The sequence below is a fragment of the Populus trichocarpa genome, chromosome 16 (genome assembly GCF_000002775.5).
Source record: "Populus trichocarpa isolate Nisqually-1 chromosome 16, P.trichocarpa_v4.1, whole genome shotgun sequence".
Taxonomy (NCBI): Eukaryota; Viridiplantae; Streptophyta; class Magnoliopsida; order Malpighiales; family Salicaceae; genus Populus; species Populus trichocarpa.
This window is the reverse complement of record NC_037300.2, coordinates 9,248,690-9,271,962: the sequence shown is the minus strand read 5'-3', so window position 1 is coordinate 9,271,962 and position 23,273 is coordinate 9,248,690. Positions and strand designations below refer to the sequence as shown.

Sequence of the window (23,273 nt, the reverse complement as noted above, 5' to 3'; positions counted from 1 at the left end):
ACTACGCATGCAATACGAGGGCCTAGAACTAGTGTGCTACTAAACATAAGCTTAGGGTTGAATCGAAGGGTAACATTCGATAAAACAATATTTTGATTGGCCAATTTATCGTTTATTATTTTCAACGCTAAGCTACACAAGACGTGGTTTTCTAATTAAACCAACACTGATCACATTTTCCTTGTGGAAAAAAAAATGAAATAGTTTGAAAGAAAGACTATATTGATCAGTCATCACAATTACAAAGGTTGACTTTTCAAGTCACATTATGTCCTCGCACATAAAGAGCAGTGCTCTTTGATTTGGGCAGTTTGCCCTCTCCCTGTTTAAAGTTGTATATATAAAACTAATTTCAAAACACACCCGAACCAGAAAAGGTACATAAATTTTTTTAGATAAGAAAAAATAAAACGGAAAAAGAGTTGCAGAAAATATACCAGTCTAAACAAAGCATTTCCCCCACGAAATATGACATCCAGCCAGCACTTCGAATCGGCTGCACACTAGTGTAAATTCATATCCATTGCTTTTGTAATTATTGCAGCCTGCCACGCAACAGTTCAAGAACTAACCGATATTTCAGAGTAGACCAGGGTTTTTGGAGAGAATGTAATATGAATCTACCTGATAACAGTAACAAAAAGCGATATACAAGTCAATGAAGATCATTCCAAACACAAACAATTGCCTTTTCCCAGCAAATTACATACGAATTTAGAGCATACCTGAAGAAAAAAACATAAGAAAAAAATTTGAGTTTAGCACATACCTAAAGAAGCCTCCACCTGTCCATGATGCATCGGACTTTCCATTGTGACTAGCGGATTTCTTATCTGGAGCACTATGGTAGAAATTATCATCATATCCATCATCTTTGGCATCATCCCATCCTGCCCAACCGTCATTGCTATGCAATGCAGTAGACTTTACACTATCTTCCTTCCTGTTGTCTTTCCGGTCCCAGTCATCCCAAGAACTAGAGCTACAAGAATTGTAATGCCCACTTGAGGACTGTCCACTAGAAGAAGAATTCCATCCTTTATTTTCCTGTTTATTGAACTCTTGATAATATCCATTACTCTGACTATTATTTTGTTGCCAGTTGTCAGTGTTCCAGCCATCTTTAGTGTACTCCTCAACCTTCTGCGAAGCCATTGCCATTACCCCTTTCATAATCCCCCATGTCCTATGTCCAATTTCTGTTGTTTTTGCAGTTACAACGTTGACAGTTTCATTCATCTTGTAATCATAGCCACCTTCCTTTACCTGTAATCGAGGTTTATTCATGAACCACATTAATCTAATTCCAGATTTTGGTAGTTCTTGTTTCTTATATAAGAACAAACTTAGCAGAACTTTATTGTCAACAATAAGTTTCCGCAGAAAATGGGAACAAATATAAGAACACGGACATAATATAATATGTTGAGACAGAAACAAAGTAAGAGGACATAGCATCTGAGGGAATAAATAACTAAACTAAGCCTCAAACCCAAGTAGTTGGTCAGCTATATGGACCCAATCCTCGATTCACATTTGTATGGCTAAACATTTGTACGCTACTGTGACACTAGTTCACTCTATCACTTCATCCCACACCAATTTTTTTCCCATTAAAGGCAACCAACAATGAATCACTAATGTCCACTTGTTTTTCATCTGAACATCAGAATAGCACCCACCTGTTAGTTGCAGGTTGAACATCATCCCCATTGCATAAAAAAAAAATATATTTAGCTGCTAGCTTTGTCAAAGAAGAGAGCAATACCGAATAAAACTCAAAATCAGGTGCTCATTCTTCTCCAGGTCCAACTGCATGAGTTGTAACGATACTAAATACCTTTTTTTCCCACATCAGTCCCATGGCATTCCTTGCCTCACTGTCCCAGCATAACTCCCAGTATTCCAATCCAATCCCTTCCTCTCATTAATGCACTCTCAGGTCAATCATCTATTTTAAACAGCCATACTATCTCAAGCAACATTCGCTTCAGTTGTCCTCTATGATTGTCATCTCCATCTTTCTAAAAACAAATTTCTTTTTTGTTTTATAGCCTTTCCAGTCATTCAGCTTAGAATCCGCATGCTATGACCTTGTTGTAAAATATTGTTTTTTCAACACTCAACATTCAGCATTATAGAACATATGATGCTGTACAAGTAAGATTTGAGGAGAAGTAAAGAAGGGAAAGAAAGAAAGAAAGAAAGAAGAAAGATGAAAAGTAAGAGCTGAAGAAGAGAAGAGAAAACTAAAGGAAGAGAACAAAAGTCTATAACTTTTTTCTGTTTCTTTTTACTTTTTTGAGCTGACAGGTTCGACTAGAGTTGCTGGTTTGGTGGACTGCTATATGTGAGGGCTGTTTATTTGTTGGGCAGCAGGGTGGAGGCTGGTGTTGGGTTTGTTATAGATGATGAGTTTTGGGGCTTTTATTTTTTATTTTTTTTAACTATGTTGGATCTTTCAGTTGTGGGAACAACCAGGCTCTCATACCGAAGCTGATGCGGCACAAGTGAGATTTCAAAAGATGAAAGATAGGGAAGAAAGAAAGAAGAAAATAAAGTTGGAAGAAGTAGGAGCTAAAGAAGAGAACAGGGGGAGGACAAATCTACAATCTGCAAATTTTATTAATTCATCAAAATTGTTTATAATGTGAAAAATTACATATAAATAGCAAAACCCTGATAACAACCATCAATTAGGCTCATAAACCACTAAATAAAATTGTCTAACAAAATCACTAAATAATAAATCCAAATAAAAAATCAAATAACATGGGCTTGAAGTTGGGAGATCCTCCATCATTTCCATCCATACACATGCATAATCTATGATATAGATATGGTGTCTCACCAACAATGGAGATCTAATTGTCAGTTATACAACGTGTTTTCCCCTAATTTAACTCTCCTAATCTGCTTCTATTGGCAATAAGTTTTTTTTTTTAGGTGGATATAAACCAAGACCGTTAATCATTAAAATGATGTTACTTAAAATCCACTTTGATATCCATAGAACCTTGATATATTTTTTTTATGGCAGTTTTCTAGTTTCATATTTTCTAGGAAAAAAGAAGAAATCATGTGTGGTTGAATTGATTTATAAAACAATTTTAAGAATTTCCAAACATGTTTTTTAAACAACAAGAGTAGTTTTATGTTTCTATTGGTATGATATCACACTACCAATATGACCAGTATTAACACTACAAAATCTATAACCATGGCAACCACCATAATAGTCACCACCAATATCATAGTACAGCCACCATTAAGATGGGCACACTCTCACCACCACTTCATCATCCAATTAATGGCACAATTTTTCCTTTGTGCTCTTTAAATTTTGAAGGATTTCATGCTAAAAGAACTTTCTTATCAATGCAAACCTACACTCTTGGTTTTGTTGTGAGATTAGTCTTTCATCCACTTTTGTGGACACTATATCATTAAAATGGTGTGTCAAACTAAAATAAAAAATAAAAATTAGAAGGTTAGTCCTCCAATTAATGGCACAGTCTCACCACCACCATTACCATGGAAACACTCTCACCACCACTTCATTATCCAACTAATGGCACAGATTTTTCTTTATGCTCTTCAAATTTTAAGGATTTCATACTAAAAAAAACTTTCTTATAGATGAGCCCCAACACGTTCTATTACGAGGTTAGTCTATCCAGTGTTGCCAGTTGAAGTGGACACTTTAGCATTAAAATGACGTGTCAAACTAAAATAATGAAAAAAATTAAAAAAAAGAAGAGATAAAAAATAATAATGGCACCAGCATGGCTATTTTCCCATCAACTCATGATAGAAGCTAAAATTAATAAGGAAAAAAAAACTAGAACAAAACAAACCCCACGGAGCAATCAAAATTTAACAGACAAGTTAAAAAATTGAGCGAACAAATGAAAGAAAATAGAAAAAAATATTCACCAATCACAAGCTTAAACCTAATAAAAGAATTAGAGATACATAAAAATAAAAAGAAAACAAAACTTAAGAAAAACCTAAACTCTCCCCTTCATTGCATAAATAAAATAAAACTAAACTAAACAAAACACAATTCACATTCCCCTCTTGTTCACTTAGAAACCACACCAACCCATCTATACTCCATTGCAATATTATCTAGGTTTTGGTTTGGAGAAGGAATTTTGAGTTTTTATTTTGTTGAGGTTTATTTCTTGACTCAATGCTTTTTTATGTGCGTGTATGTGTGACTTTTTCAATGGGAGAGCACATGGTTTTCTTTCTATTTTATACTTGGTTATTTTTATATTTAACTTTTTACACTTTTTAATTGAATGTGTTATTTAAGTATATGAAAAGGCAAGAAAACGCAAGACATGATAATTTCACCAAGCGATAGAAAAGTGGAATACCTTGGTACCTGCCACATGACACTCAAATTAAGTGATGAGATATAATAAAAGTAAATCAAATTAGAATTAAAGTGATTTATACAATTCACCTAATTGATTTATCAAATAAATCTTACAATTACAAAAAATATTTAAATAAATATAAGTTACTGTTTGGATTTGCATTGTAACTACTGAGATAACATACATCTTATAATTTTTTAGATGTGGTTTAACATTAATAAGCATCAATTGTTACTAATATTTATGTACAATTGAAATTAATTCACATTAAATTTTTCTTCCTTGCATTTTCTCCTTTATCAAAATTAGCTTTTTCCAAATAAACGACATATAATTAGAGAAGCTCAAGCATCCTCTAAAAGACTGGTAGATGTCCTTTGATTCAAATAAATGACCTCACTCAAAAAAAAAAAACTCAATAAACTCTCTTTTTCCATATACAGAGAACAGAAAAAACATCGAGGAGGGGGGGAATTATTTTTTCACTGAACTTCTTTGCCTTTAAAACACAATCACAGGCTCTCTACGATGTGGATGAGAAACCCCAAATTTTTCAATCTGTTGCATGGGATCAATTGAGGAATTGGAACTAATCACTATTATTTCTTTGTTTAATTATTCATTACTGATTTCTTCAAGTCTTTTGAGAATCTAGGAACTTTTAATGATATTTATTGGCTTTTTAGCATTAACTTTGTTGTTAAAGTATTGCATGCTCTTCTATCCGGTACTTAAAACAATTTTTTGTTTCTATATATGTCCAAGAATTAACCATAATTTTTTGGTTGGCAAGGAAAAGGAACATATCATTGAGATACTGGGTGCAATTAGTATAAAGATTGAAGGTACTTTTTTTTTTTTTGAAAGATCAACCAAAAAACCAATTCAACAAGACTTGGCCCATCAAAGCTAAGACTCATTACAGTCTAGAGTCCAGAAATTACAGTTAATCAATAAGTTTTATCAAACAACTTGCTTTGAGTTGTTGATTAAAAAAAGTATGCAAGTCTACACTTGATTTGCTCTTGGTCAAGGTGTTGTTTATTGATTACAGTTATTAACTGGGGCTTTGAAATAGAATATTGGGTGATTATGGGGGTTTCATTTTATTTTATTGTTATATTGTCTTTATTATGGTTTTCTTCTCTTGATAGAAGAGATTGTCTTTATTTTTACAAAAATAATGATGAACTACAAAAAAAAAATAAAAAAAAAATAACTATTAATTAAGTAAAAAATAATGTACATGATCAACTATATTTGTCTTAATACTACTTTTATAGAAAATCCAAATATTGGATCCATTTGGATTGAATTTCAAATCCCTTTTCATACTCAAATGGTAACCATTACCTACTTTTTGTTAATAAATATTGTAATCTCAACAGTCAGCACTATGCAATCTTTCCTTACATAAAAACATTGGTTACAACAAATTGGAACTTTTATAAAATTACTCTAAGAAATAAAAATTCTTATAAAAAAATAGTAATTAAACTTCAAAATAGTCACCACTTAAGAAAATATTATTGCCTATTTTTTTAATAAATTAAAATAAATAATTAATAATAGATTGAGTCAAATGTTATCCCTTTTTGTTATACATAAATATCTCAAATATAATATGATAAAAATCTAAATTGTTTTTAGAAAATCTATATAATTTCATTATTATTAATAGAAGTGATGTTTATTTAAATATATAATATAGAATTAAATCATGAAGGTTTACTAAAATTGATAATTATATTTTAAACATACTCATTAAAAACTTTTTATAATTACTGTTTTTTTAATTATTTTGAATTTGTAATGAAAAATTGGTGCATCCAAAAAAAAAATACTCTAAGAATAAGAATAAGTAAATAGTATTAAATATTGCAACCTTATTTTTGTTGTGTTTTTTTATTGCATAATATAACTTGGTGATTTGATGAATTAACACAAAAAAGAGCCTAGATGCCAGCATATAGGCTAGCCCTCCCACACTTGGGCATTCGACAAGTTGGCCCAAATTGTTTTTTTTTTTTGGTTAGATTTTTATGATTTTTTTAATTAGTTAATTACATTTTGGAGATTCTCTAAAATTAATACTTATTTTTCCTACCTCATATTTTTATTTATTTCATATTTTTTCGATGATGAACATATAATAAATATCAATTTAAAATATTAGTGTTATAAATGAAGTATAAAAAATAATTGTTTTTACATGTCTAAAGAGCATGAACACGAGTAATAAAAGATGATAAGAAATTAAGAAATGCAAGGATAACATCTTTAATCTCAATCGTGATCCAATACACAAGAAATATAGGTAATTAAGGTCTTGCACAGGCCACGAGGCTAGTTTTTCTTAATAATAAAATGTCCTAGTGTATATGACATCTACCAACTCCAATTGATGTGTGTGGATGGAAAGACTAGCTTCGTTTGGTAATGTGGTTCAACTCTTTTTTAAAGTCCTTTTCAAACTATTTTTTGCCTGAAAAAGTATTAAATTGATGTTTTTCAAGTGACTTTCAATGTTTGGATGTGCTAATGTCAAAATTAAAAAAAAAAACAATATATGAAAAAACATCATTTTAATATATTTTCAATTGAAAAGCACTTTTGCAAAAACAACCTACACTACATTACCAAACACACACTAAATCGTTAATAGAACAAAGGATACAAGGGTGAACTACGCTATTAACCCCTTCATCATCATCACCACGACCTCCATTGCCACTACTATCATTATCATAAAATCCACCATCACCACTACTACCTTATCATAAAATCCACCATCACCATTATATAACCATTGCAAGTATATTACCTGTTGCAGGTTGTAAATAGCATGTAATTAGGAAGTAATTGTAGGGATTCTAATTAGTCTACTTTCCTAATATAGGTTCTTATCATGTATATAGGTGACAGATTGATGAATGTAAAATAAGAAGAAAATATTTGTTTTCTCCTTCTATGTTTTCATGGTATCAGAGCTATGATTGCTCATATTTGACCTAATACTCCAAAATTTGGTAGAACACACATTTGTGCTCTGTTGTGTCAATCTCTCCTCTGGTGTGGCTACTAGGATCCAGAATAAGTTTTCTTGTTTTCAACTATAATTTTATTTGTTGAGATTTACAAATAAAATTTTGTGAGTTATGGCTGATAAAAAGGCAGCAGTAATATTTGATGCAATCCCAATGATGTAAAAAATCACTAAACACAAGCTCAATGGCTCCAATTATTTGGATTGTCGTAAGAGCGTTCGTCTTTATTTGCGGAGTATCGATAAGGATAATCATATGAATGATGTTCCACCTAAAGATGATTCAAGACAGACATGGCTTAGGGAGGATGCTCGATAATTCTTGCAGATACAGAACTATATTGATAGTGAGGTAATTGGCTTAATCAATCATTGTGAATTTGTTAAGGAATTGATGGAATATCTGGATTTCTTGTATTCTGGAAAAAGGGAATGTTTCCCGCATTTATAAGGTGTGTAAAGCCTTTACCGTGTAGAAAAACATGATAGGTCTCTTACAAGTTACTTTATGGATTTTAAAAGAACTTATGAAGAGCTTAATATGTTGTTACCTTTTAGTCCTGGTGTAAAAGTACAGCAAAGGGAGAAGATGGTTGTCATGAGCTTTCTCGCTAGTCTCCCTTCTGAATTTGAGACTGCAAAATCTTAGATTCTCTCTAGCTCTGAGATCTCTTCGTTACAAGATGTATTTAGTAGGGTACTTCGCACAGAAGGATCTCCACCTGTCCAGTACAGTGGTGCTCTTGTTAGTCGAACTAATGAGTATGAAGCAGGGCGATCACATTACAAAGGTGATAACAAAGGAGGGGGATCAAGCAATTTTGATCATACATAGGATTCAGGAGGGATTGAGTGTCATTATTGTCATAAGCCAGGACATATGAAGCATGATTGTAGAAGACTACATAACAAAACTCAGAAAACTCACTCGGCTCATATTGCATCTACTAATGATACATCTGAAAAGTCAGTCCTTATCTCTGCAGATGAATTTGTCAAGTTCTCTCAGTACCAAGAATCTTTAAAGTCTTCATCTACTCATATTGCATCTCATTCTTTCCTGATTATTGCTTATTTTAGGATCTGATGACGAAGAAGATTATTGGTAAAGGACTCGAGTCTGGAGGTCTCTACATCCTTGACACACAGATACCCAAATCCATTGCTTGTTATGGTATAACAACCCCTCTTGAGGTGCATTGTCGGTTGGGTCATTCTTCTCTACCTTTGCTAAAGAAACTTTGTCCACAGTTTAGTAAGGTGTCTTTATTAGATTGTGAGTCGTGTCAGTTTGCCAAACACCATCGTCTTCATTCTCATCCTCGAGTCAATAAAAGAGCAAGTTTTCCTTTTGAATTAGTTCATTCTGATGTTTGGGATCCTTGTCTAGTTCCGTCTAAAACTAGATTTAAGTACCTTGTTACTTTTGTTGATGATTACTCTCGTGTGACTTGGATATATTTAATGAAAAGTCATTCTGAGTTATTTTCTCATTTTTATGCTTTTTGTGCTGAGATTAAGGCCTCGTTTGATTATCTTTGCCATATATTGTGTGCTTCTTTCTCTTTGTGTGGTTAAGTGATTCACATGCTAAGTTCTTGATTAAACTTGCAAACTCTTCGAATGATTGATCAACTTCGTTTTGATTTATATTTCTCGTTCGCGACTCATTATAGGCATAGGGTTGAGGTGATCAATTGCATATAACATTGGTTCTTCAAGGCAAGGTTCTTATTAGATCAAATTGCAAACTTTCTTTAAAACCTCAAATTACTGATCTAAGGGGCAATTTCGCACCAACTATTCCTATTTATGCACCAACTATTCCTATTTATGCACGATTCTTTCCAATGGAACTAAGACGAGTGCTCCAACCTAGTCTTCCTAGCATCTACAAAGATGGCCACCTCCCTCCACACGCACAGTCACACAAGGTTGACTTGCTAAGCTATGTCGGCATTGTCCTATCAATCAACTTGATGTAAGCTAAAGGATGGTGGATCTATTATCTATTAATAAGAGAACAACCGATATCACAGGATAACAAATGAGATATCCATACTTGGAGTATCATATTATTTTCTAGGTTTGGTGATCAAGTAACAAATACAAAATTCGTGGCTGCATCGAATCATGGCAATCCTAGGATATCCAAAACTTAGAACGGAAGATCTCAAAAGAAGAAATAACAAACATGCATTAATACCACCTAGAGATACAAATCGAAATACCTTGGAAGTTAACTCTTTTGTGCCGGCTTGGACAACATTGGCAGCTGACTGAGCCGCAGATGCAGCCACCATAGACAACCTCCCAAATCCCTGCATAACAAATCCACACAGCACCAATCAATCCATCAATCATATCCATCCGCGCAAAAGAAAAGGGAAAAAGCTCCAGCCCAATACCTGTGACACAACAGACAGAACATCCTGCTGCGACTTATTATCACTCTGAGTAGGTGAAGGACTGGATCCAAATCCCACATACTTTCCACCATGTGAAGGCGGGATCCCATCAGGTCTCACCTCATTCTCTGCCATTCTCCTAGCAAAAAAACTCTCCTTATTCGCTGCAGAAGCCTCCAATTGAGATTTGGTATACATATCCTCCGTCGATCTCGATTTCACAGGCACCCTTCCCATTCCATCATTACCAGCACCAGTATCACCCCCCCTAAAATCGCTAACCGATTGATTCCTCCTTACTTCACTTAAAGAATATTTAAACGAATCATCGTTATCCCAATTATCCCACCCTCCGTTATTACCAAAATTACCATCTCTGCCACAAGCAGCACCACCACCACCACCAGATTGAGCCAAAGGGGGCTTTTTCTTGCTACCAATTGTTTCTTTAACGACCGGTGGGTCCCTCCAAGACCGACCCTCCGCTAGCGATTGGATCCGATCACGATAAATACTAGCAGCGTTAGTGCTGTATTTGGCGACGATATCTGTTTCTTTAGGGATACCGTATTGAGCTAAGAAGGCATTGAGCTTGTCATTTCCGCCGGATTCCATCCTCTTGATCTGGATCTCGGACCAGGAATCCATCGTGACGGATCGGACAAAGGAGATGTGGACACCGAGGCCACGGTGCTTGCCGGAGCACTCTAAGCACATGAAGACACCGTAGGAAACAGATGCCCATTGTGGGTTCTTTTGGGAACAGTCGACGCAGATCTTATTGGCTGGTTGCGATTGGAGCTCCCGAAGACGCCTGGAAGCCGCCATTAAGATCCGATCCTTTCCGTTAAATATGAATCCTATTGGATTTTAACTTAAATTGAATTATTATTCCTTTCCTTTGAAGACAGAGTGAGAGAATGAAAGGGACTAAAATATTGCAGACAAGGAAGGAGGAGAGCGCGTGTGTGAGAGGTGTCTGTTTGTTTCGTCGCGTGCTAAATGGGAGACAAATGGGGAATCTCCCCAACACCGCCAAAACGTTGATGGTGGTGGTGCAATGACGCACCCTTCTCTTGTTCTCGATAAAGGAATGAAGCACTTTGTTTCCTCGTAATTTTTGCAAGGTTTTTTTTTTCATCATCATAGTTAATTACTATAACTAAGGGTCCGTTTATTTACCTTTAATTTCGTTTGTGGTATTAAAAATAGTGTTTGATAATATATTAAATTGAATTTTATATTATGAGACTTACTAGAAAATTAAGTTAAAAAATAATTTTTATAAAGCAGTTTTTATATGTTTTTTAACTAAGTTTCATTCTACATATAAATTTTAATTATAATTTTTATCAAATACGTATTTAAATCTAACTAACTACACGTAACTATATTTTTTAAAAACTTACTTTTTTAAAATCATAATATTTGTGTATCAAAAGTCTAATTTGAATTGATTTTTATCCTCAAATAATTTGAAGATTGACCTAACAAAAATTTAAATAAACCAAGTAGATTTAGGTATAAGAATTTTTTTTTTTTCTAAAATAATATTATTTTATTTAAAAAAATAATATCTTTTCAAGACTTTAAATTATATTTAAATAACTAATATTGATCATTTATTTAGTGGCTTTTTCCTTCTTCTTTTTTATCAAAAGTATATTTTATAAAAAATATATATTCTACTTATCTTTTTAGAGAAAATATTAAATATACCATCAAACTATTAGAATAGTATTAATTTGCACTCAAACTATTTTTTAAATAAATTTACCCCTAAATTATCTTAATTTATTAATAAAACATTATAAAATTGCATCGTTTCTTCTGGAAAACAAAATGTATAAATTGAATGAAATGCTTTCAAAATAAAAATGATGAAAATCCTTAATTGAAAATTTTTGAATTTTTAAGAGTAAGATTGATATGAGAAATTAAATATATAGTTGAAGATATTTTTGATTTTTTTTCCTTTTTTATTTGTTCTAGTCTTCAAGAAAGAAAGAAAGAAAGAAAAATGAAAATAAACATTAAATTTATTGCACTTAATATTTAGGTGATTGCGAGAATAAAATGGATAGAAAAATTACATTGCTAATCATTTTTTTAAGGTGAAAATTAAGAAAAATCAAGGATAAATAAATTTTGCCAACATGGCTTAAATAACAAACTAGAAACTAAAAAAGAAACAAAAAAAAAAGTTAATAAACTTATTTAGTAGGAATAAAGACAAATAAATCATTGAAGAATAGACATCGATGTGTAAGAAAAGATGAAACAAAAAGGCATATGCAGTCCATAACCCTTAGGGCCTTTTTATTTTTACGTTTCAAAAGTGTTTTTTGAAAAAAATTAATTTTTTTTATTTTTATTTGTTTCAAATTAATATTTTTTTATGTTTTCATATCATTTTGATATGCTGATGTCAAAAATAATTTTTTAAAAATAAAAAAATAATAATTTTTTAATGCATTTCTAAACGAAAAGCACTTTGAAAAGCAACCAGAACCACACTCTCAACCATTATTTTAATGCATAAAGATGAAGACTTGACAATTATCCATAAAACCTAAATAAAATTACAAATGAAAAAAAAACGGATAGGATGGTAAAAGCATTGGCTGTAGCATACAAGGTATTAAAGAGGTGTTTAAGATTGAGTTATAACTTGTTTTACATTAAAAAATAAAAAATAAAAAACCATTGCTTCAAATTAATTTTTTTTTTAGTGTTTTTGGATAATTTTGATGAGTTGATATTAAAAATAATTTTAAAAAAATATATATTATTTTGATGCATTTCCCAACGAAAAAGCACTTTGAAAAATAATTGTTACCACACTCACAAACACCCCTATAATGCATTAGATATAAGCAATCGTTTTAGTTTTTTAATGAAGAAAAAAATATCTTAATTGTAACTATAAGTTGGCCACATTTTAATGTTGGCCCTTGTTATTTCAATTTTTTATTGTAATTTATAATTTTATTCTATTGTCATAATCCAATTTTGAGTCCAACAAAATTCATTTACAAAAAATACATGTTTTTATTCAAAAATCCAAAAGATATTTTTGGGACATGAGGATATAAGCTTTTAAACTGCAACTTATCAAAATGCTAGAAGAATAGTCAGATTGAGATATTTTAACAAGATGGGATGAAGAAAGACTTAAAAGAAAGAAAATTGAGGTTGAAATCTAAAATTAACCAGAATTGAAAGAAATAATTAAGTTTAAGGATTTAAATTGTAATAACCCCAAATTTTAATATCTTATTTCTGAATGCATTAGGAAATTTGGTGTGAATTGTTTTTTATATTCTACCAAAATTTCATGAGAGTCACATTTGTATATAGTCTATACCAAGTTATCGACTACACTATCATAATATCATTTGGTCATCAATACATCTTAATATGTCATCCAATCAATATACTTCTTGATATAAGTTCTACTATCAACAAGCATGTCAGTTATTCAATTTATATTTAACATGAATTATGTAAATAGAATTTAAATAAATTAAAGGATTCCAATTAGCATAATAATATATGAGATTTACAGCTTACTACATTTACATAGATTAAGATTCAATACATTACAATTTACACAAAAGGCATGTCTTATGTTCATGCTACTAATACTCTATTTTGTTACGTTACATACCCTTAATAAAAGTACTACCCGAAAAGACTACCAAGCAACTTGGGTGTACGAAGGTCTTGTTACAACATCAAATTCATAAACGTGTTAAAATATAAGGGAGTATTAATGAAATCCTAGTACAATGCATATAGTTAACTTATGTCAGATGTCTCATATATTTTTACAATTTCTTTATCGTTTCAATATGACCTCATTAATCTTAACCTTCAATAATCTCTTCAGGTATTCATGACTATCCCAATTTGGATATTACTAGTGTCAATTAACTCATTACTCAATTCAGATCGTCCTATTTACGAACACCATGACCTTTTCATTGCTTTCTTTTAGAAACTCTTGGCTATCCCAATTTGGATGTCATTAGTCGAATCTTATCTTGTCAATGTTCCCGGCCATCTTGACTTGGATGCCATTAACCGAAGTTAATCTTATCAAATGTTCCCGCCCATCCAACTTGGATGCCATTAGCCGCAGCTAATTTGATCAAATGTTCCCGGCCATCCCGACTTGGATGCCATTAGCCGCAGCTAATCTGAGCAAATGTTCCCAGCCATCCCGACTTGGATGCCAGCTAATCTGAGAAAATATTCTCGGGCATCCGACTTGGATGCCATTAGCCGCAACTAATCTGATCAAATGTTCTCGGGCATCTCGACTTGGATGCCATTAGCTGAAGCTAATCTTATTAAATATTCTCGCCCATCCAACTTGGATGCCATTAGCCGCAGCTAATCTCATCAAATGTTCCCGGCCATCCCGACTTGGATGCCATTAGCTGAAGCTAATCTTATCAAATATTTCATGTTTGCAATTTGCTTCCTTAATCATTGATATTTTGATGATGAAGTATCAGCTTCACCAATTCCATAGTCATTAATCTTTCGGTGACTAAATATTATCACTTTAACCTTAGTTTCCCTCCTCCAGAAACTAAACATCCCACCATATCATTTTCTTAGTTACTGATGCAACCATATTATTCGATAGTTTCACCCATATTTAACTAGTATTTTGCCTATGTTTTATATATAAAATGCCTTGATATTCTTTATTTTATGTTTTGAAGACACTTTTGGATGAAAGATGCAAAAAGGAGTAAATTGGAGATAATTGGCAGATTTGACCTTCAGTCGATGTTTTGTGCAAAGCATGAGCTCTAGAGGTTGAAATGAAGTGATTCCAGTGGCATTAAAAAGCTAACATCCATACCTTTCTGGACATCTAAGGCAAGAAAATAAAATAAGGAAGAGCATGGAAATTGCAGCCTTCAAAGTCAAATCTTGCAATCTGCCAGTTTTGACCTTCGGCCATTCCGACTTAAATATCTGGAGCTACAGAAGTCCAATTGATGAAAACTCAATAGTTTTGGATTCCTGACTCAAAGGCCTATAGCTCCAAATTTCAGCCAAAAAATATGTCATATGAGGGAGATATGATTTTTCAAAGATGACAACTGAATTCTGTCAGCAAACAGGTTTCGTGAAGAAACGAGTCCAAATTACGTTCCAAAGCATCTAAACCGATATCCAAGTTTTTATTTCAACAATTTAGCTCCTCTAAGTCAAAGCTTGAAGATTTCATGCAAGGCTATTTCTCCTTTTTTAGTAAAATAGTTATTGAAGTACTTAAATGTAAACAGTCTACTTAAGGGAGGACTATTTTGTAAAATAGAGACTAGGGTTTCCTAGGATATAAAAAGAATGAGAGAAGAGAAGGGGGGCAGCCAGCCAAGAGGAGAAAAATGCCCCCCTCCTCTAAGAAACTCGAAATTATGCATTCATCCTTCTTTTTGATTAGTTGTTCAACAAATATGAAAGGCTAAACACTTTTTTTTTTTGTAAGGACACGGAAACCTTCGGATTTCAAGAACTGTGAGATTTATTTTACCTTTTCTTTTTAGTTTATATGATGAATATGTTTGTTCTCCTACGCTTATTTTTCCTATGATTGTTTATTTTAATTGCTAGAGCGAACTCTAAGTTATCATTGTAGACAATTTATTGCTAAGTTTGATATCAAAACCAGAGTTGTGGTATATGAACTTGTGAAGCAACTGATTTTAATAATTGTGGCGGATCTACGTTATTAATCTTAGGGAGAACATTCAATCAAATCAAACATAGACTGCTGACACTTATGTTTTCTTAATTAATCAACTTATCTAGTTCTTAAGGCTGTCATTGAATTAAATTACTAGTGTGGACATTGTGGTTGTTTGATGGTTAGGGTTAGTTATACGGCGAATCCGTTAACTAACCAATGTTAATAATAGATAAATATTTAGAATATAAATTGATGTTTCGTTTCAATGATCGGTTCTGATTTCTATAGGTGGATGTGTGCTTGCAACCAAGGTTTGTTCTCTTGATAATTTTCTGATTTTATTAAATTTCGTTTGATAGTTTTCTGTTTTTTTTTGCTTTAGCCTAGATAACGTCCAACCCCCCCTCAAATTGCATATCATCTAGCATAAAAATCTGACTTAAATCTTCCTCGTGGGATCGACCCCTTGCTTGCTCTAACCTTTCTTGTTTGAAGCTAGGGTAATTAATTTGTGCGACCGCGACATCGCAACAAGAGAAGGTCATAGGTGGAGGAACTGCTAGTATCTAGGTCAAGGGTGTCATTACTGTGGTGGAAGAGGTCATTACAAGAGGGACTGCCCAAAAAGGAACACTAGACAGGTATAGAGCTATAGGCAGCCCAGTCAAAGCCACCAACAGTTAGTCACCGTGAATAGGCCAGTGAGATCTTCTCAATCAAGAGCAAACTCCAGTCGAGGGAGACTGAGGGCACAAGATGATCGGACCCCGGAGAGTCTTCCACCTGACACAAGAGGAGGTTAGGGCTGCATCGGATGTGGTGGCAGGTACACTACCAATGAATAATTTTAATGTGCATGTGTTGTTTGATCCGGGTGCCACCCACTCATTCATTGCTAAGAGAATTGTCATTAAACTGCGAAAGGGAGTAGAAATAGTAGAGAAGGGGTTCGTAATTGGAACTCCAATGGGAAACATGGTTGAAACAAATATTGTGTATATGGATGTGGGGGTTAGTCTATCTGGGTATGAAACAAAAGTAGACTTGATTCCCTTAGAGTTGCATGATTTTGACATAATCCTAGGTATGAGTTGGTTGAGTAAGCACAAGGCTTTAATAGATTGTTATGCTAAAACTGTTACTTTCCAAACACCTGAGGGCAAGAGGATAATTTTTTAGAGAGAGAGAATTCTCAAACCGATCGCCTTAATATCGCTGGTAATAGCCCAAAAACTTTTAAGAAAGGGATGTATGGGATACCTCGCATACATCTTAAACTCTGATGATGAAGGTCCACGACTGAAGGATATTCCTGTGGTAAAGGAATTCCCAAATGTGTTTCCCGAAGAACTACCAGGATTACCCCCGGAGCGAGAAGTAGAAGTGTCTATATACACTTTTCCTAGAGTCCCACCCATAGCCCAACAACCGTACCGGATGGCTTCGGTAGAACTGAATGAGTTAAAGACTCAACTACAGGAATTGTTAGACAAAGGGTTCATACGGCCGAGTAATTCTCCTTGGGGAGCACCGGCCTTATTTGTAAGAAAGAAAGATGGAACCCATAGACTTTGTATTGACTATCGACAATTGAACAAAATAACAGTGAAAAACAAGTATCCGTTACCTCGGATAGATGATTTGTTTGATCAATTAAAGGGAGCGAAGGCATTTTCAAAGATAAATCTAAGATCAGGGTACTATCAGATGAAGATTAAAGAAGCGGATGTAGTAAAGACCGCATTTAGAACTCGTTACGGACACTATGAATTTTTGGTGCTGCCGTTCGGGTTGACGAACGCCCCAGCCCTCTTCATGGACTTGATGAATCGGGTTTTCCAACCATACCTTGATAAGTTTGTGGTGGTGTTCATTGATGATATACTGGTGTACTCGAATTCTTTCAAGGAGCACGAAGAACACTTAAGATAAACCTTACAAACCTTGAGAGATCATCAGTTATATGCAAAACTGAGTAAATGTGAATTTTGGCTGAAGAGAGTGACGTTTCTGGGACATGTCATTTCAGCAGAAGGTGTTTTCGTAGACCCCCAAAAAGTCGAAGCAGTCTTGAAATGGGAAAGACCGACTTCGGTCACTGAAATACGTAGCTTCCTAGGACTTGCAGGATACTATCGGAGATTTATCAAAGGTTTTCCCCTGATAGCAACCCCTTTAACCCAGCTAACTAGGAAGAAAAAGAAATGGGTGTGGTCGGAAGAATGTGAGAAAAGCTTCCAAGAATTAAAGAGGAGGCTCACCACTGCTCCAATGTTAACCCTTCCCTTAGGGACCGAAGGTTTTGTGGTATGTAGTGATGCCTCGGGGAAGGGATTGGGGTGTGTTTTGATGCAACATGGGAAGGTGATCGCCTATGCATCAAGGTAGTTGAAGACTCATGAGGTGAACTACCCGGTGCATGACCTGGAGTTAGCTACTGTAGTATTTGCCTTGAGGATATGGAGACACTATTTGTATGGGTCTCGAACCCAAATTTTTACTGATCATAAGAGCTTGAAGTATCTAATGTCGCAAAAGGAGTTGAACATGCGACAAAGAAGGTAGATAGAGCTCATTAAGGATTATGACTGCACTATAAAATACCACCCGGGGGAAGCAAACATGGTGGCAAATGCCCTTAGTCACAAAAATAAAGCCACCCTGGGAAGGTTAGCAGTGGGAAAGAAGCGGCAATTGGCGGAATTGAAAGAGATGGGTGCAGATTTGGGCATTAATGCAGGAGGTGGGTTAGTAGCCCAACTATTGGCGCGACCAACGTATCGGGAACAAATACTACATGCCCAATTCCGTGACAAAGAGGGGTCTAAGATTAGGAAGAATGTGGAGGTCGGGGTAGAAATGAAATTCCAGGTAACGAATGATGGATCATTGATGATGGGACAACGGTTGTACGTGCCTAATGACGAAATAGTCAAACGAATGGTTTTACAAGAAGCACATGAGTCCAAGTTCTCCATACATCCTGGCAGCACTAAGATGTATCGAGACCTGAAACATCACTATTGGTGGCCTAAAATGAAAAGGGAAATAGCTGAGTATGTGTCTAAGTGTGGGATATGTCAACAAGTCAAGGTTGAACACTAAAGGCCTGCGAGACCATTACAACCACTACAAATTCCAGAATGGAAGTGGGAGATGATCACCATGGATTTCATGTCGGGATTTCCCAAAGGTAGGAAAGGAAATGATGCGATATAGGTCATCGTAGATCGGTTAACGAAATCTGCACTATTCTTGCCTATAAAGATGACCGACTCGGTAGACAAGCTTGCCAAGATCTACATAAACGAGGTGGTACGGCTCCATGGGATTCCGGTGTCCATTGTATCGGATCGAGATCCTAGGTTCACCTCTCGACTTTGGCCAAACATATAACATGCCTTGGGGGCAAGACTGGACATGAGCACTGCGTTTCACCCTCAAACGGATGACCAATCAGAAAGAGTCATCCAAGTCTTGGAAGACCTATTACAGGCATGTGTGCTAGAATTTGGAGGAAACTGGGAGGAACACATGGCATTGATGGAGTTCACATATAACAATAGTCACCAAGCCATAATAGGGATGGCCCCATATGAAGCCTTGTATGGTAGGAGGTGCAGGACTCCTTTATGTTGGGAGGAAATTGGGGACCGAAAGTTATATGGTGCAGAGTTGGTCCAAGTCACCACGGAGAAAGTGAGAACTATCAGGGATCGCATCAAAGCCGCACAGGATAGACAGAAGAAGTATGCTGATGTGAGGAGAAGACCTCTCGAGTTCAGTACGGGGGACCAAGTGTTCCTGAAGGTAGCCCCATGGAAGAACATGTTACGGTTCGGATTGAAAGGGAAGTTAACTCCCCGCTTCATCGAACCCTTCAAATCTTGCAACGAGTGGGCCCAGTAGCCTCCAAAGTGGACTTGCCCCCAAGTTAGCCAAGGTCTATGATGTGTTCCATGTTTCCTTGTTAAGGAAGACTGACGTGGACCCCACCCGGATCCTACCACTAGTTCCAGTAGAAGTCAAGGAAGACTTAACACTAGAATTGAGGCCCATAAGGATACTAGATCAGGTAGTGAAGGAGCTACGGAGCAAAAAGATCCCCATAGTTAGAATCTTATGGCAAAATGCTCAAATAGAAGAGGAAACTTGGGAGAGGGAGGCTGAGATGAGGAAAAAGTACCCCAATTTATTTGAACTACCAGGTATGGAGTATGAAACCTCTTAAATTTCGAGGATGAAATTCATGTTAAGGGGGGAGAATGTAAACACCCAAAAGAATATATATATATATATATATATATATATATATATGTGTGTGTGTGTGTGTGTGTGTGTGTGTGTGTGGAATTGATGACTCCACCATCGTTGCCGATTTCTGAATCGGTCAGCAGCAACGCAGTTTTCGCTGCCGATTTCCTGAATCAATCGGCAGCGACGCAGTTTTTCCCTGTCAGAAATTGGCAGGGACGCAGTTTTCGCTACCGATTTTTGAATCGGCAGCGACGCAGTTTTCGCTGCCGATTTTTAAATCGGCAGCGACACAGTTTTTAAATTGTCTTAAGGAGCTGGGAGGGAGGGTAAAACCGATTTTTGGAGAGACCAAAACAAGGATAAGAACACCTTTAAACCAACCCCAAACACCCCACCTCATTTAATGGGGAGTATAAATACGAGGAGAGAGAAGGTGACCCTTCCTTTTCTCAAAAGTTGTCTGCAGCAGCTGCATGTCCAGGTGCATGTTGCTCTTCCCTTCCTCCTTCCCAACAGAAACCTAAATCAAACCAGCAGAGAATGCCTTATGAACGTGTGAGGGAGAGTTGAGACCTTGAGAGAAAAGTGACAGCTGCCTAGAGGAAAAGAAAAAAAAGGGCCAGAAAAACGTGAGAGGAAGAAGAAGGAGGAGAACCAGCAAGAGAGGAGAAAGAATACTATCAAACCTTCCCCAAACTTTGTTAGATTTGAAAGGTATGGGTCATGAAACTCCCTTCCTCTTCTCCTTAAGACCCAGAACCGGAAATGAAGAAGAAAACCCTAAGAAAATTGACCTAAGACCTAAGCTAGCTGAGAAGGAAACTGAAATTAACTAAGAGGACAAGGAAACATAAACGAAATAAGGCTAATTCCCAGGACATCTAACAAAGAAAAATGAATAAAATGGAAAGAAAAAATCATGGTAAAGGGCTGGCCTTAACTATGGGGTTGGCCAGCATGCATGTGTGTGTTCTGCTGGAATTTTTTGAAAGATTATATGCTAGAATTGATGGTTTCAATGTGTGTGTTTTATTGGAAATTGTTGAAAGATTATATGCTGAAATTGATGGTTTCAATGTGTGTTCTGCTGGAAATTGTTGAAAGATTATATGCTGAAATTGATGGTTTCAATGTATGTGTTCTGCTGGAACTTAGTGACAGTTTATGTGCTGGGGTTGTTACAGCATGTGTGATGTGTGTTCATGCCAAAATGTGTGTGGGGTAGCGAATTGCATTGAATTCGCTGCCGAAACTGAGTCTTCTGCAGTGAATTAGCATTCGCTGCCGAATTGCGTGTTCTGCAGCGAAATTGTGATTTCACTGTCGAAACTGTGTCGTCTGCAGCGAATTAGCATTCGCTGCCGAAGTTGAGTTGTTTGCACCGAATTTGTGATTCGCTACCGAAACTGAGTTGTCCGCAGCGAATTAGCATTCACTACTGAATTGTGTGTTCTGCAGCGAAATTGTGATTTCGCTGTCGAAACTGTGTCGTCTGCAGCGAATTAGCATTCGCTATCGAAGTGGAGTTGTCTACAGCGAATTTGTGATTCGCTGTCGAAACTGAGTTCCTACAGCGAAGTAGCATTCGCTGCCGAATTGTGTGTTGTGCAGTGAAGTTGTGATTCGCTGCTGAAGTTGAGTGGTCTGCAGCGAATTTGTGATTCGCTGCTGAAACTGAGTTGTCCGCAGCGAATTAGCATTCGCTGCCGAATTGTGTGTTCTGCAGCGAAATTGTGATTCGCTGCCGAAACTGTGTCGTCTGCAGCGAATTAGCATTCACTGCCGAAGTTGAGATGTCTGTAGCGAATTTGTGATTTGCTACCGCAACTGAGTTCCTGCAACGAATTAGCATTCGCTGCCGAATTGTGTGTTCTGCAGCGAAATTGTGATTTCAATGTCGAAACTGTGTTGTCTACATCGAATTAGCATTTGCTGTCGAAGTTGAGTTGTCTGCAACGAATTTGTGATTCGCTGCTGAAACTGAGTTCCTGCAGCGAATTAGCATTCACTGCCGAATTGTGTGTCCTGTAGCGAAATTGTGATTCGCTGCCGAAACTGAGTTGTCTGCAACGAATTAATATTCGCTGCTGAAGTTGTATTGTTTGCGGCGAATTTGTGACTCGCTGCCGAAATTGAGTTGTCTGCAGCGAAGTAGCATTCGCTACCGCAAAACATGTTGGCTGCAGCGAACCAGTCTTCGCTGCTTAATTGGGCAGCCGGCAGCGAACCAGTTTTCGCCGCTGATTTCTACAATAGGCCTCCTAGGCAGAAATGACTTAATTCCTAGTAACAATTTCATGGTATGATGGTGTAAAATGTGGAACACTTGAATGTGAACATATGAACTCTTGGAATAAGTGTGGTGACGAAGGTGATTCAAAGATACAAATGTACTAATTTGTGACCATTGATATCTTAGGTGGTGCGGTCAGGATTGGACCATCGTCAAGACAAGAACAACCTACGGGTGGAGCAGGTAGGTGACTTTCACCTTCCTTTTTCATACGTTGAATAATGAAATACTTTATCATGAATGTTACCATATTGTGTTAGAACAGATATCAGATTGTCAAATGCTTAAATGTTGACAAAGGGTCGATTAGCTTCGGCTAATGGCATCCGAATGGATGACCGGGACAAATGAATGATTAGCTTCGGCTAATGGCATCCGATTGGATGACCGGGAGAAATGATTGATTAGCCTCGGCTAATGGCATCTGAATGGATGACTGGGACAAATGAATGATTAGTTTCGGCTAATGGTATCCGAATGGATGACCGGGACAAACAATTGATTAGCTTCGGCTAATTGCATCCGAAGGGATGACCGAGACAAATGATTGATTAGCCTCGGCTAATGGCATCTGAATGGATGACCGAGACAAATGAATGATTAGTTTCGGCTAATGGTATCCGAATGGATGATCGGGACAAATGATTGATTAGCTTCGGCTAATGGCATCCAAAGGGATGACCAGGACAAATGATTGATTAGCTTCAGCTAAAGGCATCCGAATGGATGACCGGGACAACGGTTGATTAATTTTGATTAATGGCGTCCGAAGTGGATGACCGGGGTGTGTGAACGATTAACCTCAGCCAATGATGCCTTAAGAGGATAGTCGGGTTTAAGATTATGGTTGATTGTAAAAAAAAAATTGGTGTATTTATATGTACTACGAGTTGATTATACCAAGTACATGAAGAAACTATAAATGTCATGCTTCAAACATGGGATAATGTTAATGCTTCATTAAACTGCCAGACCGTTTAATTATCATTATTATTATTAAGTAATAGCATTCTTTTAAATGTTTTGTACTGCAGCAAGGACGTCACACCAACGAGGTGCCTAGGAAACCCAATATACAGGGACCTACTTTTGCAAGGAATCATGTAGTTTGCATTCTAAATCACGATGTATTTTGTATGAATCAATGTACTGAACGTATAACTTTTAT

At 35.9% G+C, this 23,273-nt stretch overlaps 1 protein-coding gene across 2 annotated transcripts; it reads right to left on the bottom strand.

Moving 5' to 3' along the window:
- Positions 1–201: 201 nt before the first annotated feature.
- Positions 202–10,969, bottom strand: LOC18106269 (probable ADP-ribosylation factor GTPase-activating protein AGD6). 2 transcript variants are annotated; one of them, XR_002978444.2, is made up of 5 exons: positions 9,843–10,969; positions 9,666–9,755; positions 770–1,266; positions 438–624; positions 202–322 (listed from the first exon to the last, which is right to left on the bottom strand). XR_002978444.2 is itself a non-coding variant. In XM_024587774.2 (4 exons), exons 1-4 carry the CDS (start codon positions 10,668–10,670, stop codon positions 621–623), a joined length of 1,419 nt encoding a protein of 472 aa, XP_024443542.1. In that variant the 5' UTR covers positions 10,671–10,969; the 3' UTR covers positions 202–620. The 2 variants fall into 2 exon arrangements, 1 of the variants encoding a protein (XP_024443542.1); XM_024587774.2 differs by having other exon boundaries at positions 202–624.
- Between the last annotated feature and the right edge of the window lie 12,304 nt (positions 10,970–23,273).